The 17,669-nt window shown below is 50.0% G+C and overlaps 1 protein-coding gene across 1 annotated transcript in view; it reads left to right on the forward strand.

Annotated features, from left to right (window-relative positions):
- The window catches only part of CRISPLD2 (cysteine-rich secretory protein LCCL domain containing 2), a 67,847-nt gene that overhangs the window by 42,692 nt on the left and 7,486 nt on the right, over positions 1-17,669 (forward strand). The window contains exons 12-14 of the mRNA XM_010850822.1: positions 1,595-1,667; positions 4,724-4,799; positions 11,031-11,164. Of these exons, the coding sequence (XP_010849124.1) occupies positions 1,595-1,667; positions 4,724-4,799; positions 11,031-11,164 (283 nt within the window). The remainder of the gene's footprint in view (positions 1-1,594; positions 1,668-4,723; positions 4,800-11,030; positions 11,165-17,669) is intronic.

The raw sequence follows: 17,669 nt of genomic DNA on the forward strand, positions 1-17,669 counted from the left end.
CAACAGTTAGAACTGGACATGGAACAACAGTCTGGTTCCAAATAGAAAAAGGAGTATGTCAAGGCTGTATACTGTCACCCTGCTTATTTAACTTATATGCAGAGTACATCATGAGAAATGCGGAGCTGGAAGAAGCACAAGCTGGAATCAAGATTGCCGGGAGAAATATCAATCACCTCAGATACACAGATGACGCTACCCTGCATTTAGTGAAGAAGAACTAAAGAGCCTCTTGATGAAAGTGAAAGAGGAGAGTGAAAAAGTTGGCTTAAAGCTCAACATTCAGAAAACTAAGATCATGACATCTAGTCCCATCAATCACTTCATGGCAAATAGATGGGGAAACAATGGAAACAGTGTTAGACTTTATTTTTTCTGGCTCCAAAATCACTGCAGATGGTGATTGCAGCCATGAAATTAAAAGACGCTTACTCCTTGGAAGAAAAGTTATAACCAACCTAGATAGCATATTAAAAAGCAGAGACATTACGTTGCCAACAAAGGTCCATCTAGTCAAAGCTATGGTTTTTCCAGTAGTCATGTATGGATGTGAGAGTTGGACCATGAAGAAAGCTGAGGGCGGAAGAATTGATGCTTTTGAACTGTGGTGTTGGAGAAGACTCTTGAGAGTCCCTTGGACTGCAAGGAGATCCAACCAGTCCATCCTAAAGGAAATCAGTCCTGAATATTCATTGGAAGAACTGATGCTGAAGCTGAAACTCTAATACCTGTTGCGAAGAACCAACTCCTTGGAAAAGACCCTGATGCTGGGAAAGATTGAAGGTGGGAGGAGAAAGGGATGACAGAGGATGACATCACTGACTCAATGGACATGAGTTTGAGTCAACTCTGGGAGTTGGTGATGGACAGGGAGGCCTGGCGTGCTGCAATTCATGGGGTTGCAAAGAGTCGGACATGACTGAGCAACTGAACTGAACTGAAGGCTGGTTTCTATTACAACAGCAGAGTAGAGTGGTTATAACACAGACCACAGGGCTCAGGGAGCTGGAAATATTTACTCTGACTCTTTAAGAAAGAGTTTGCTGAGGCCTGGACTGAACAAGGACAGGCTGTTAGAAACCACAGGTATTCAGTATTAGAAGTACTTCCTTAGACACAGCATTTGACCTTGAAGGAGTCACCTACCCCTCAGGAAGGGTTTGAGCAATGAGCTGAGGCTGGGAATCAAAAACCAGACCTTCAGCCTGTCCTGTGCAGCCTCAGGGGGTCTCTTAGCTCTTTTGGACCTCAGTTTCCTCGTATACATAATTAGAACAATACCTTCCATGAGGATCCAGCGTGATAAGGTAGAGGGAAAGACTTCAAAGTAGAAAAGCACAATGCTGGCCCCACAGAGAAACTGGTAAGTGTGATGACCTTTGACCTGTAGACACACTTGGGCTGTGAGTTTTGTCTCATTCCTTGAGTGGCCCTGGGGGAGGAGTTGGGAGCACTGGGGCCTGGTGCCTGCTGGGTGCTCACCCTGGCTCTCATCCGAGTTCAGAGGCCCAAGTAGCCCCCAGGACCAGCAGCCCCTTTCAGTCTGGAAGCCTGAGGCTCAGGCCCGCCCATGACCTGTTGCTCCCATTCACAGTGCAAGACCTGGACTGCTACACCACCGTGGCCCAGCTCTGCCCGTACGAGAAGCCGGGGACACACTGCCCAAGGTAAGGCTCCGTGGCATCTGGATTTGCAAACACGGGGTCTGGGCTGCGGGGTGGGTAGGGTGGTCAGCGCACGCAGCCACGCACGGCTGAGTTCTAGACGCAGCCCTGGCATGTGTCCACCTAGGAAGTCATTTGCTTTGTGGTCTGAGTCAAGGGCCCACCCGACTTCTCCCTGAGACCGCTCATTCTCAGCCCTGGCTGCACACTGGACTTGCCGCAGAGGCATTAAAAGGACGAATCCCGATCTCCAGGGGTGGCCCAGGAGGGCATCGCATCTTTGGAGGCTTCTGCATGAGTCCCTTGTGCAGCCCAGTGCCTGCAGCCCGCCATGAGGGACTTACCTGAGAAGGTGATTTGCCCTGCTCACTGTCGCATCCACTAGCAGGAGAGAGTATGTGCTTAGTTGCTCAGCCGTATCTGACTCTTGCGACCCCGTAGACTGTAGCCCGCCAGGCTCTTCTGTCCATGGCAAGAATATTGGAGTGGGTTGCCGTGTCCTCCTCCAGGGGATTCTTCCCAACCCAGGGATCAAACCCAGGTCTCCCGCTTTGCAGGCGGATTCTTTACCATCTGAGCCACCAGGGAAGCAGAAGAGAGTATTTGACTTCATTTGCTGCCAAGCTCTTCCCAGGCCCCAAGACAGACCTCAGGACCTGTCATTCTTGACCCCTTAGATCAGCTGAGAACTCTGGAAGCTGGTTGACACTGGTCCCCTTGGAATCTGCTCTTTGATTCTTATATTTGATCTGTGATATTTTCTGTGGGTCACTTTAGAACAAGCTTGTTAAATCCAGCTTTTTGGAGGTAAAACTTACACACAGTGAAATCCACCAGTAATAAGCATACAGGTGGGTGTGTTTTGAACAGTGTGCACCACAGTCCCGATAGAGGACGTTTTCATCACCGCAGCAGGTTCCCTTGTAGTCCGTTCCCCTCCCTCCGCTCTCTCCTGTATCCCTTCCAGCCCCTGATCAGCTTCCTGTCCCTACAGTCGTGCCTTTTCTGAAATCTCATGTACATGGAGCCATCACAGCAGAGACTTGGGTGTCTGGCTTCTTTCACTCCACACGATGCTTTGCAATTCACCTGTGTCCTAGAGCCAACGGGTGATTTGTTTCTTCTTTCACATTGCCGAGTGGTGGTCCACTCTGTGGATGTACCACAGTTTGTCTAAGGAGTGAGTTTTATACACATCTGCCTAAACCTTACTTGGCTGGTTTTTGGAAGATGGTGCGTCATAACTAAAGAAGAGGTGCCTCTGAAGTACCTATTAGACCCTCTCAGAAGATGGGGATGTAGCACCCCCTGAGCCCTTCTCCTGGCCTGGAGGCCTGTGGGTTCTCCAAGGGGAAGACTGACCTTAAAACCAACAGGTGAGGGACTTCCCTGGTGGTCCAGTGGTTAGGACTCCTGCTTCCATGGCAATGAGCACAGGTTTGATCCCTTGTTGGAGAACCAAGATCTTGCATGCTGGGTGCAGTGGACCCCCCAAAACCTAGCAGGCGGAGACCCCTGAGGGTGAGCAGGAGGAACCCCGGGAGGGTGCTGACGAGGGAGAGGGGGCTGGACTGGGCCCCAGACTCCTCCCCTTGGCTACTCACGTTCCCCTTGGGGCTTTCTCACTGCCACTGCCACCTCCACCACCACGCTGACCTGCCCTGAGTGCTCAAGGGAGAACGTCCCTTTAATATTTCCCCGCATGTTAAAGAGAAGCAGAAGGAAGTAATTTCAGAAAGTACAAACAAAAAGAAAAACTTGACATACTACAAGTATCCAAAATGTTTCTGACCTCTCATTCTAGAAGCAGGAAAGAACATTCTTACCCAGATTCTCTTTTTTTTTTTTCTGTTTAAATCTCAGACACATCCTTGTTCTCTCTGCCCACTCTGCCCCTTCGCCTCAAAGGACCCTTTCCACTTCCCGGTCGCTCTGCCTGGCTCTCTTCCCCTTCGGCATCCTGCCTGTCTCTGGGCCAGAGGGCTTCCGGCTGCCTTTTTGGTTTCTTGGTCCCTGGGCTCCAGCCCATGTGTGCCTGTGGCAGATGAAGACAAAAGACCTTTTCTTAAGTCAAGCTTGTGCTCTTTCTTGGTTTGAGAGGCTCCAGTTTGAGGCACTCTCCTCATCCCCTGTGGCAGGGATGTGGTGACTGACACAGCAGTGAGCAAACCCTTCCTGCCCCAGGTTATCAGTGTTCCCTCCCTGGAATATTCTGTGACTCACAGAGGTGAGCACCCCCACCCTTTCCTCATCCAAAACAGGGCAGTGGCCTTAAAAAAAAAATCTATTGATTACAATCTCTATAAGGTACTCGCAGTGTGAACCGGCAAACACCCAAGAATGGGAGATACAACCCCTTACAATTGCATACTCACCTCTGCTAGATTTTTGTTTCATTTCACCTCATTGTTTGTGCATGTCTTTTAATATGAAGAGCTTTTTAAAAAAAATTTTATTGCAGTGTAGTTGATTTACAATGTCGGCTTAGTTTCAGGTGTACAGCAAAATGAATCAGTTATGTAATCAGCTATTGCTGTTGCTCAGTAGTGTTAGGCTCTGTGACTCCATGGGCTGCAGCATGCCAAGCTTCCCTGTCCTTCACCGTCTTCTGGAGTTGGCTCCAACTCATGTCCATTGAGTCGGTGATGCCATCCAGCCACCTCATCCTGTCACCCCCTTCTCCTCCTGCCCTCCATCTTTCCATCTATATCTACTCTTTGAGATTCTCTTTCCTTAGTCATTACAGAGTACTGAGTATAGTTGCTCGTGCTATACAGTAGTATAGAGTGGGATCTTACAATAGGTCTATTTTATATATAGTAGTGTGTATATGTCAATAAAATTCTACATGTGCTTTTAAGAAAAGGAAAAATATCTTTTATCACTGCTAGGGCGAGAGAGGTATGTATGTATTTTTTCTTAAAGAGTAGACTGTGGTAATAATTGCCTTTCATCTAAGTACTAAATCTTGATGAGCAAATAGAGGGCCAGCTGCTTTTCTCAAGAAGTTTTGTTTTCTGCCGATGATAACCATTCCCTAAACGCTTCTTGTTTTCCAGAGTTCGCTGTCCAGCGCACTGCAAAGACGAGCCATCCTATTGGGCTCCCGTGTTTGGAAGCAACATCTATGCAGACGTGAGTATTCTGGCCTTATCAGTGACCACCTCACAGAAACCACGTCCCAGGGTCTGGACATTAGAAACTTAAAATCCCATTCCTGTGCCTCTAGATAAATTTATACCATCCATTTCTGCTACCAGTGCTCTAGTTTCTGCATTTTCAGAAGTATTTGTGCTTCCACCAATGTGTGCTGATGAACGCAGACATGGGTGTGCCTCCTCTTACCCAGACAGCTTCAGAGTTTGGTGAACTGACTCCTGCTCCCTCACTGACAAGCTCTTCTCATGTGAAGGCTGCCATGCATCACATACTGCACTCCCCCAGATACTTAATAACCTTTCTGGCTCTCCTGATGCTTGTGCAGCTGTTGGTCTTCTCTACTCATTGCATTTCTTTTGGCTATGTACATACACTGAACTAAAAGCACACAGAAGAAAATGCAGACTCCCACCAATTTGCCTCCTGTGATAACCACTCTTATTATATTCCACTTTTCCATCCTAACTTTAGCAAGGAAACTTTAGCTTGGTTGTTTTTTAAGTTTTATTGAAATATAGTTGATTTACAGAGTTGTGTTAATTTCTACTGTACAGAAAAGTGACTCAGTTACACATACATATTCTTTTTCATACTCTTTTCTATTCTGGTTTGTCACAGGATGGTGAATATGGTTCTCTGTGCTCCAGAGTAGGCCCATGTTGTTTATCCATCTTACAGATAAGAGTTTGCAGATGTGGCTCCTACAGAACAAGGTCTCTCCCTCCTGTGATCCAGGGTTTAGGGACACGGTGACCCAGGAAATGTGAATACGGTCACAGCTCTGCCCGGCAGGCTCTGTGATCTTCTTGACCAAGCCATTCACCTCTCTGTAGAATGAGCCAGGGCTGGGGTTTTCTAGTTCGGGGAATCCTCCAGATCTGAAAGTCCATGAGTAGATCAGCTTCACTCAACCCCAGCTAATGTTTTTGCTCAGCTTTCCTCATCTTCATTTCTGTAGTTCCCCTGCATCCACTGTCGCCACCCCCACCTTTGCCTCCATCTGCCTTCATTTATTCTGGACTCCTGTAGTGTGAGCTCACTGAGTTCTATAAAGTCAAAGCAAACTTCATGACTGACCTCCCCCCACCCCTCATCTTTTTTTCCTCTCCTCTTTAAATGAGCCTTTTTTTTTTTTTCTCCTTGAAAGGTGCTTAGCCAAAATGGAGCTCTAAAAGTTTAATGAAGGAATAAAACAATGTGAATCAATTGTTATACCAAATATTTAAGCCAAAACCTGCTACTGAAAGACAAAGTCTTTGATTTTCAAGTGCTTTAAATATAAAAGGACGAGCAAGATGATTCTAGTAAAGTACAAAAAGACAAATAGATAAAGCAGGAGTGGCAATATTGCTATCTGATAAAGTGGAATTTAAACATACTGAATGGGACGAGACAATTCATTATGCAGTGGCACAAAAGGTACAATTTATGTAGATGTGAAATCCAAGTCCATGTGCTCCAAACAGTGTAGCAGCTAAACATATAAAGCAAAAAAAAAAAAAAAAGTTTAGAAATGCAAGGAAAACTTGATGAAATTTTAATAATAATATAAGGCTACATTTTACTTTGTTATAGGTTCTTAAAAACATCATCACTAGGTATTGTTACTCCCATCTTACAGAGACGGACAGGGAGGCTCAGAATAACCTGCCCCAGATCACGCCACTGGCAGTGGCAAAGGCGAGATGCAGATGAGGGCGTGTCTTGTCTTTGGGTCTGTTCTGCCTGCATGAATGTTGCTGCACTTCTGAATACACAGGTGTGAACAGGCCTGTGTGAAAACCTGTATTCAGTCTCTAAGTTATTCACTAGGATTTTGAGCTTTTGACATCACTGTGCCGGTGCCCATGACAGGGCTTGGCGTATAGTAATTGTTCAATTAATGTTTGTTAAAAGAATAAGTAGATAAAAATACTGCAGTAGTCAATGCCTAAACATCTCTTGAGAAAATTTTTTAAAAAAGGAAGGAAGGAAGGGAGAAAGAAAGAGAAAACTAACCCCGTTTCAGAGGCTCTTTTCTGGCCTCGGTTTCTAGGTCACTCTGTATTCTGGGAAATGATGATGCCCCTGGAAAATGTCTGTTTAGCTAAGAGATTTATTTTGGGAGAGTTGTCTCCAGGCCTTTGAAGGACCCAACAGTGCCTCCCTCGGCGAGCGTTCCTTGGCAGACCCCGCACTTTGTGGTGAGCTGCAGGCAGGGGGAGCACCAGGGTGCAGCCTGTGAACCACGTCTGGGTCAGAAGATGCAAAAACTCAAGCCCTGGCTGTGACATTAAACAGGCCTGGGATGGTGGATGAGCCTTGCCCTGTTCTGAACCTCAGTTTTCTGATCTGTCCCATCTCCCTCTGTGGCTCCTTGAGTTCTCACACTCGTGCGTGCACCAGAATCCCCAGAGGGCTTGTTCAGACAGAGTTCCGGGTCCCACCCCCACCGCGTTTCAGACTCGGGGGTCTGGGGCAGAGCCAGGGAATCTGCATTTCTAGCAAGTTCCCTGGTGGTGCTGATGCTGCTGGTCTGAGATGGCACTTCAAGGACCCCTCGGTTGGAGATGACAGTCCTGTGGGAATTTTCGATAATGGTGATGGTAAGAGCAATGATTATGGTGGTGTTTGTTTTGTTACCTGACATCTGTTGAGCACTTGCTGTGTGCAGGCCTGCATTTAGCCTGTGATCTTTACATAATCACCTCGCTAGCCCCTCTCGGGGTCTTATTGAACCCTGTGGAATAGTGTGCAGCTTGCCGGCTCTGAGCAGCAGTCCTGACTCTGCTGTTTGCCAGCCCAGTGATTTGGGGCAAGTCTTTAAACCTCTGTTAAGAGGGAATAATAGTGGTGGTGGTGATGATGACATAATAATAATGATGACGATGATGATACTGTGTAGGTTACTGGGAGTTACTGTATCAATCACTTGAAACACTCAGAACTTGGCCTGTAGTGATAAATGCTCAGAAAGATTACCTATGATGATCCCTGCTTTATGTTGAGAAGATAGAGCCTCTGAGGGTTAAAATAGGTCATCCAAGGCCACCCAGCCAACCAGTGGTGGGGGCAGGGGTGCTGAGACCAGATCTCTGTTGATAGTGCTTGTGAATAAGTATCCAGATACCGGTGTTGCCAATATGTTGGTGTTGGAGAAGACTCTTGAGTGTCTGTTGGACAGCAAGGAGATCAAACCACTCAATCCTAAAGGAAATCAACCCTGAATATTCATTGGAAGGACTGATGCTGAAGCTGAAGCTCCAGTATTTTGGCCATCTGATGTGAAGAGTCGACTCACTGGAAAAGACCCTGATGTTGGGAAAGGTTGAGGGCAGGAGGAGAAGGGGACGACAGAGGATGGGATGGTTGGATGCATCACTGGCTCAAAGGATATGAGTTTGAGCAAACTCTGGGAGATGATGAAGGACAGGGAAGCCTGGCCTGCTGCAGTCCGTGGGGTCGCAGAGTCGGACACAACTGAGTGACTGAACAACAACGAAGTTGGTGTTGCCTCGGGTCTTGAGGAGAGAAAGCAGATACCTTGTACCTTTGGGGAAGCAGAGGTGAGAGGAGACGTGTGGGAGGAGGAAGCGGAGGAGAGTGTCTGTCTGCCATCAGCAGTGGAAGGCGTGTGCAGTGATCACCAGCCCATGCAGTGAGGAGGATGAGGTCCTGGGTGTGAGGGTCCCATGCCTGCTGTTATCGTGGGAACTTCTGTACCGCTGGTGCCCAGACACCCTCGGGGGCCGGGGCAGAGGACCGTCCCAGAGGCCCCAACACCGGAGCACCTGGCCTCTTGGCAGCTGTGGTCAGAGGATATGCCTCCTGGGCAGTCCCTGGGTCTGGTCACTCATAGAGTGTGAGCAATACAGAGAGGGAGACGGAAGAACCCCCAGTCCTGCCCACCGGCAGACAGTGAGCCCCAGCTCAGCCCTGCAAACAGCAAACGTAGGAGGATTCCACAACGATCATTTCCTTCATAGAGTCTCCCTGCCTCTCTTTGAGACGGAGCAGACTTATTGCTTGTTAATCTTCTAGGGACACAAACCCTTCTGAGAACTGGAAAGTTGTGGATCCTTCCTCCGAGGAGGTGGGGGTGGAGAAGGCTTCTTTGTATTGATAAAGTTGACCAACCATCCCAGTTTGCCTGGGATGCTGGGTTTCCCAGGCTCAGTGCTAAAACCTCGAAAGTTCTTGCCAACACTCTAGGTCCACAGAGTTCTGCCTGCAGCCTCAGGGCCTCGCAGATGTCCCGGAGCCTGCTTCAGGCTAAGGAATCCGGCCCTTATCTGTTTAATGTATGAACTGAAGACAAGATATGTTCACGCAGGATTAGAAAAACTGGCCTTCAGCACCTCAGGTCAGTCAGTGGTGGGAAGCAAGAAATCCAGTTCTCTCGTCGTTAGTGTGAGGGTGCCAGTCGGCTCTGAGACTCTCCAGCTTTTAACAGCAATATTAACTTCCCAGGGAGCGGGCAGGGCAGGGCCTTCTATTGTGAGTGTTTTTTCCTTCTTCTGCAAAACCAGCAGCTTGTTTGGAATAGCCTGGATTTGGAAGGGACATGGCAGGAGCTGGCAGTCTGCAGGGATGTTGGGTCTTTCTCTCTGCCTCTGACCCTCCAGTCTACCTCTTGCAAGGACCCTTGGAATTCCACTGGACCCACTGGGGTAATTTAGGACCCTCTCGTCTCGAGGTCCCTAGCTTTGTCACGTCTTCAGAGTCTTTGTGTTGTGTCAGGTCACGTGCCCACATGTTTCAGGAATGAGGGTGGGCATCTTCAGTGGGCATTTCCGTTATTCTGCTGACCACAGAGGCTCAGACTTGACCCTTCGCCTGATCTTGTTTGGAATTGCTACTAAACCATGAAGTGTCTTCAGGGCCTTGGCAATGTTGTCCAGTCTCACTGAGCTTGTGTTTCTGGACTATAAAATGGGAGTAACGTAGTCACCCATCTCACTGGAAGATGAAATGAGATGACAAGCAAAAGCAGCCCAGGGCTGGTATTCAGTAAGCTTAGTCGCCATCAGCTCTGCTCACCGTGGGAGCCTGTCGACTCCACAGGTGGGCCGGCCCCCTTCGTGCCTGCAGCCCTGGCTGCACCTGGCAAACACCGCCTCAGGCTTCACCCCAGAGCAGCCAAATCTGTGGAATCGGGGGGCATAGGAAGGGCATCACCAGGTAAAGACCACAGCTGCAGTGAGGGTGGAGGCTCGCTGCCAAGGCCAGCGTCGGAGTCCAGCACAGGCTGGATAAAGGACCGCAGAAGGGTGTTACTTTGAGTCGGCCTCAGCATCACCTGGCCCTCACCTGAGGGGATGGTTCTGAGTCTGTAGGTACGTCAGGGTGAGCTCCAGGAGCCTGCATCTTTCACAAGCACTGGCCTCCCCAGCCCTGAATGAGTCTCCCCAGCTTTGAGAAACGTTGATTAATTACTCTCAGACAACCCAGTCTGAAGAGCGTTTTTCTACTGGATAAGTCAAGACCCTAATGGAAGTTGAACCCGACGATTGTCCTACCCAGGGATTGGATGACTCAATGACTTTAGAAAACAGCGTCTCCTGCCCTTGCTTGAAACAGGGGCTTGTGTGGCACCTGGAGTGAACCCAGATGCCCCACGGCCCTCACGGCCCCAAGTGACTGGCCCCTGCTCACCTCCTCCCCCCTCTCCTGCTGCTTGCTGTCTGACTCACTGTGTTCCAGCCACCCTGGCCCCTTTTTCTATTCTTTGGATATGACAAGTTCACTGTGCTCCAGGGCCTTTGCACGGGCTGCTCCCTCTTCCTGGGACACTCCTCCCAGAGACGTCCCCATGCCTGTGGGAGTCTTCCCATATTAACTGTTCTAAAAGAGCCCCTTAATCTTATCTCATGATCAGGTTTTGTTTTCTTCGTGGGTGAGTTCCTCGTTTGTGTATTTGTTTGTCTGTCTCTCTTGACTCCGTGAAGGCAGAACCTTTATTTTGTTCCCCCCGAATCCTCTTGCATCTAGTACAGTGCCCGGCACATAGTAGGTGTTCAGAAAATATTTGTCAAAATAGGAACGAATGAGGGATGAGGCCAGGTCTCGCTGGAGAGGCCGCGGAGGAATTGAGGTAGTGATGGTTACTTCCTAGGGTTTGGTGGGGTCAACATCCTACCAACCAGCAAGCCAAGGCACGGTTGACCCCATGAGGGCGTGACTGAAGGCCTGACCTTCACACTAATCACAGCCCTCCTGCACTTTCAGACTTCCAGCATCTGTAAGACTGCCGTGCATGCAGGGGTCATCCGAAACGAGAGTGGGGGCTACGTGGACGTGATGCCCGTGGATAAAAAGAAGACCTACGTGGCCTCGCTCAGGAATGGAGTCCAGTCTGAAAGGTAGGGCTGCTTTCTTGGACACTCAACACCCAAGGCCTGTGGCGGCCGTTGGAGAAGGGCCACAGTCAGTGCCCTTTAATATAAAGCTTGGGCAGACTTGGCGCGTGTTCTCAGTAGAACACCCAGAACAAGCCTGTCCTTCTCTCTTCCTTTCTTTTTTCAAAATAAGAGCTTGTTTCTCTGCCCAGCGCATGTTTTTGTAGACAATTTAGAGGTGTCAGAAAAGCCCCAAGGAAAACCATCACCCATTTCCTCTCACCTGGGGGAGTTAGAGATCTTTGGTGTGCGTCCCCATGGTCCTTTTTTCGGAATGTATGTGTGCATGCCCCCCCGCCCCTCCCCTCAAAAGACAAAGGAATCAAGTTATAGTCACACAGCAGTTCTCTAGCTGCGTCACAATATAGCTGCGTTCCGTTACCCAGCTAAGAGCCGAGTCTGGAGTGCAGCAGACCTAGGCTCTGCTCCTTCCCAACTTTGTGACCCAGAGCCGGTTGCCTGGTTTCTCGAGCCTCTGCTTTCTGGCCTGGAACATGGGGAGAACTACAGTCCCCACCTCTGGGGGGTGTTGCAAGGCTGACGGGGCTGTTGCCCAGCTTTTCTGGCCAGGACACCAGCCACATTGGACTGGGGCCCACGCTGATGACCGCATTTACTTTAATCACCTCTTTGAAGTCCCCTTCAAGTACAGTCACGTTCCGAGGGCAGCGGGGATTGGGAGGTCCACATGGGAACTTGGGGTGGGGGCGCACAAGCCAGCTAGCCCACTCTAGGGGAAATGATGAAGATGTTGTACTTGGGGGACCGCTTTGGAAAAGGCGTATAGAGTCAAGGGTACAGACTGTGCCGGGCCCCGTGAAACCCAGGCTGTCGTGGCTCCCTGGCACTCTGCCACTGTCCGCACCCTCCCAGCCTCCTGGGGCGCTGCAAGGGTGGACCCTGCAGAATCAAATGACAGGGATCCTGGCAGGGGGTAGGGGCGCACGGGGTGTGCTCGGTCACAGCCATCAGCCACGAACACCCGGAGTTAGTGGCTTCTGTGTTTTCTCCTTCAAAGCCTGCAACCTCTGTGTGGGAAAAGCTTAATGAAGGGAAATTCCATTGATTTAATGGGAGGGAAATGAAGCAGCTGATTAGGTGGAATTTCCTGGTGGGGCTGGAAAGAAATCCCAGGACACCCATCTCTTGAGTTCGCTGTGTCCCTTTGAAAGAGAAAACGCCTTGGTGAGAAGCTGATAGGCTGGCCTTCTTATCCTTGAGAGGGCCCCAGCAGCTCCACCCCCGCCCTAGGCTGGGACACAGGGGGGTCTCTAGGGAGGACTGGGGACCAACAGAGGGTCCCCCAAAGTGCCTTCTTCCCCACTGTTGACTGCCCCCGTCCATCTGTAGTTCTCTCTGCCCAAGGAGCCGCCTGAAATGCTGTCGTTCTACCTGCCCTTGATGCTCACGGTGCCTTGGCTCCAGGGCCCCCCAGGATCCCCCAGCCCGAGGGTGCTCAAGTCCTTATTGTCGTTGTGGTTGTTTAGTCATTCAGGCACGTCTGACTCTTGTGACCCCATCGACTGTAGCGCGCCAGGCTCCCCTGACCATGGGATCTCCCAGGCAAGAATACTGGAGTGGGTTGCCATTTCCCTCTCCAGGGGATCTTCCTGACTCAGGGATCGAACCCACGTCTCCCACATTGGCAGGCAGATTCTTTATCTCTGAGCCACCAGGGAAGCCCCCAAGTCCTTATATACAATGACAAAGAACAGGAGGCCGTCCACATCCATGGTCTCCACAGCCACGGGTGGACGTGGAATGGATACAGAGGGCTGACTGTGTCTTGCGGGCAGCCTTCCCCAGGCCCCGGAGTGGTTGATGCCCACTACTCAGACAGGTTCTACTGAGCGGACAGTTTGCTTCCCTTCCTTCTTGGGCTCTTTCCCCCTGAGTAGGTCGTGCAGGCTGAAATCTGTGATCAGCTGAATTCTGTGGTGAGCTTCCCGACCTGTAGAGGGAAAATGATAGCAGCCACCTCCAGTGTTGGGGAAAACAGTGGGTCTCCAAGTAGGCTCTGCAGAGCAGCATCCAAATTGACTGGGAGTTTGCTAGAGAAGCACATTCTCTGGCCGACCCGGGACAGACACTTGGGGAGCGTAGCCTCCCCTTGGGGGCCCTGACTCCTGCTGGAGGGTGACCGCTGCTGCCAGAGGGGGTGATGCAGGGTGGCCACGTCCCGGCACACACAGTTGCACTGTCCGTGATTCTGATAGTTTGTGAGGTAGTGTATCTGCGGGGGCCCAGACCCATGCCGGGATGGGTGGGCGCCAGGGGTAGTCTGCCCTGCGTGTGCAGGGGAGAGGCCAGCCCAGAGGGAACATGGGGTCTGAGGGCAGCTGGGAGCCCTCTGCACTGCTCGTCAGCCGGGTGTCCTGGGGCAGGCAGTCTCCCCAGGCCTCCGTCAGTGTCTGCTGTGAGGATTAAATGAGAAAGTATGTGCAAAGCGCTCACCAGCGGCTTAGAGCAAGTGTCTAATAGACCCGCTGGTCTGGCCGTTATGACACCTCAAGGCCAGTTTTGAACCTCAGGACGCTTTGGTTCTTTTCACGTAGGGTCAGGTAATGCGACTCTAGGAAGTAGCCTACATGGATTATTCCAGGACAAGGGAGAAAGCATCGTGCAGGAATTACTCTTTCATCCTGATATCCATCCGTTCCGCATGCTCTCACCTATCAGATGTAACACATGGGGTGAACCCTTACAGTGTCCCAGGCACTGGGACCCAGCGGGGAACACATAGTCCCCATCTCCGCCTCCCGGGACTTGTCACCTGGTTGCAGGACAGACAGTGCAGAAATAACAACTTCAGTAGCAGGGCACAGGCATCTCTGCTGTGGAGGGTGGTGCCGGGAGCCGAGCACACCCAGCAGGGCCCCATCTTACTGTCAGGAGGGGCCTCTGTGGTAATGTGGCTCCTGCAGAGATGTCTGGCTGCCCCAGGCAGGGCAGCCCCCTCCTCCCCTTCTTTAGATGGGACCTCAGAGCCCCTCTGCGTACAGACCAGTGCTGAGAAATTTCCCTGGAGCCTGTTCCCATTAGGGACTGTGGGAACCCAGCCTGAGGCTGGTGACTCTGTCCTCAGTGTCTGCAGGGCCCCTGGAGTGGTCATAGCTGTCCCAAGGGAGACTGTGGACACTGGACATACAGCACCCGTTCACAGAAAGCCACCTTTAAATTTAGGGAATCCTTCAATCAGTCAAACAAACAAACCTCCTCAACAGAATTCTCAGTACACGGACCAAAAGTTGGTTCTGCGTCAAAGTGTCTTCAGTTTAGCAATTGTCTTTTTCTAGAAGAGGATTTCCTGAAAGTTTTGAAAGATGACCATGCAGAACCGGGACCACGTAAGACAACAGGCACTTTCTCTCTCTCTCACACACATGTGCCCATGAAAGCATGGAAGGGAAAGGAATCCGGGAGAACTTTAGATGTTGGGACCTGGGTTTGTCCAGATGTTCTCAGAAAGAAGTGACATCTGGAAGAATATCAGTTCAGGATTTTTTTTTTTTTTTTTCCTGAGGCCAGGACTGATTTTAAAGACAGATTTCACAATGAGATTGGGAAATATACCAAACAATGACAGATAATACTCTTGGTCACAATGACCTGTTTACAGAGGTTGATGGTATATACGTGGATCAATGTTTACCCAAATAGTAGGCCACCTGGAGTAGCATTTATGGGGCAGCTCCTGTGTGCTGGGCACTGTCCCTGGGGCTGGGGCCATAGCAGAGTCAGAAGAAGCCAAAATTCTTGTCCTCAGAGGCCTCTGTCTACTGGGGCATGTACAGATACATACCGTGAGCCACACAGGGGATTTAGAAACAAATGATTAGAGCACAGTTGATCTACAGTGTTGTGTTAGTTTCAGGTGTACAAGACAGTGAGTCAGTTCTACATGTGCATATATCCACTTTTTTTTTTTAGATTCTTTCCCCAACACATGGGGATTTTAAGGTTTCTAGTAATCATAGTGAAAAAGAAACAGAAGGGAGAATTTAGAGTACATTCATTTCATCCAATGAATCAACATTATTATTGTTTCAATATGTACAAACAGAAGTGTTGGTGGGAAACTTGCACTCCTCTTTTCTCATAAGAGCTGGGAAACCCAGCGGGTGTTTCACACACACAACGCGTCTCAGTTTGGGTGAGCTGCATTTCAAGCCCTCGGTAACCACCGTGAGCTCCAGGAGTCTCGAGGGTCAGGTGTCTGAAACTCTCTCAACTTGTGCAGAAACTCTGGGAAGCAGAAACCACTGGGCCATTATTTCCAGATGGAATGAGCTTTGCACTCTCCCCCAGGCTGGCTGGACCAAGCTGGGCTGGTTTCCCCGGGCGTCTCCCTCCCTCTCTGCTCCTATTTCCCAGCACTCTCAGATCTGTACTACCATTAGCTCAGCTCACCTCCCAACAGTCCCATGAGGCAGAGACCACAGTTACCCACATGTATCAATAAGGAAAGGGAGGCTTAACAGAGAGGTTAAAGGACTTGCCCAAGGGCACCCCAGTAAGCGGCAGGGCCCATACTTGAACTCAGGCTGGTAACCAGCACACGTGACTTCTCACTGCAGACAAGTTGTTGACCGAAGAAGGGGCTGGGGTGAGCCTTAACACTCCTAAGGTACACTTGTTTGTAAACTTTACGAATATTAATTAGAAGAGAAATACTTATTATTTAAATAATAGGGCTTCCCTGGTAACTCAGACGGTAGAGAATCGCATCTGGGACCCCTCTGTACTGCTTGCCAGCTGGGTGTCCTTGGGCCGGCAGTCTCCCCTGCCTCTGTCAGTGTGTCCTTACAATGCAGGAGACTCAAGTTTGATCCCTGGGTCAGGAAGATCCCCTGAAGGGAATGGCAACCCACTGCAGAATTCTTGCCTGAAGAATACCATGGACAGAGGAGCCTGGCGGGCTGTATAGTCCAAGGGGTCAGCAAAGAGTCAGACATGACTGATCAACTGACACTTTCACTTTCTATTTAAATAATATGTCTAGGGATTAGAAAAGAAGTGTTCCTATAAGCATTCTGTTAATCTCTGTTAACTGCTTTTTTTTATAACTTTTCCAGGCTTCCCCTACCCCACCCTGGGCAATACACATAAAAATGAAAATGGAGACTGTATTTTTTTCCCTAAAAAAATATTTTCTAAAATTGTTTTCTCCTAAAAAATATTTTCTATTTCATGAAATGAGATGAAGAGGTTTGAGGATTCCTTGGGGATTGGGCTTATGCATGAATAATTCACTCACCGCCGTGCACCTGCCCACCATTCCCTTGATGGGAGAATGTGGTTTCAGTCTTGTGGGGTGACGCTGTCCATGGCCCAGGGCTTGAGCTCCGGTCAAGTGCACAGCACTGACCCAGAACCTTCCCTGGATGAGCTCATTCACCTCCTACAGGGCCCCTGAGGAGGGGGTGCTTTTGCAAATTCTGTCCTCAGAAGCAGAAACTGAGGCTCAGAGAAATGGATTAACCACCCCAAGGTCTGATAGATAAGATCTGGAACTATTTCTGTCTGACTCTTGAAGTTTCCTGGAAGATCAGTAGAGGGTGAGAATCTGGGAGAACAGATTAGAATATTTAAAAAAATGTTTATGTATGTATAATACGCTATACATATAAATACATACATGTTCTTGTATGCATATAAGTGATATTGCTTAGTACTAAAAAAGATGTTGCACATTTAAAGCCAGGATAGCAATCCTCTGCCATCCTTTTGTCTCTGGGTTCCATACCCCCGGGGTTAGCTGCCAACTAGTGGACCGTCCATCCCAGGACAGAGGTACACTGTCCTCTCTCTTTAATCCAGTCTCTGTCATGTGCTGCCAAACGCCAACCACTTCCTCCCTGAGTAATTTTCGCCCGCAGGAGTGAGCTTCCAGGAAAAGCCTTATGCTTTTGGCTCCTGGCGGACCTGCAACCTCCCCCCCTCCCAAGGGGCTCCCGGAGTTTGAGCCCCAACTGCCATGTGGGGTTGGCCAGTGTGGTCCTCAGCAGTGGTGTGGCCACAGCCCATCCATTTAGGATGAGGGTTGGGAAAGGGTCCCAGAGCATCCACAGAGCTGCATCCGTGTCCCAGCTGCACCTGGAACAGGTGTTCTGTTTGGGGCAAATCACGTCAACTCTCAGAGCCTTGCTTTCCTTTCTGTAAGTGGGAGGAACCCTGGAGATCTCTCGGGGGGCTGCGGGGACTGGATGGGGTAAGATTACATAACGAACGGAGGCGGCAGTGGGGTGCGGCGGTGTGTGTGCCAGACACAGCCGCTGGCTGGGAGAGCTGAGCACTGGTGCCCAGCGCAGGCGAGGGGCCGTCACAGCACTCCCCAGGGCTGGGCTGTGACACCACCCGAGGCTACAGTGCCTCAACCTTTCCCAGATCTCCCATCCCAGCTCGTCAAGTAGATCAGTGACCCTGGGGATGCCCCAGAGGCTTCCCAGGCCAGCTCCGGTTCTTCCCC

The sequence above is a fragment of the Bison bison genome, unplaced genomic scaffold (genome assembly GCF_000754665.1).
Source record: "Bison bison bison isolate TAMUID 2011002044 unplaced genomic scaffold, Bison_UMD1.0 scf7180017864295, whole genome shotgun sequence".
In the NCBI taxonomy this organism is placed as follows: Eukaryota; Metazoa; Chordata; class Mammalia; order Artiodactyla; family Bovidae; genus Bison; species Bison bison.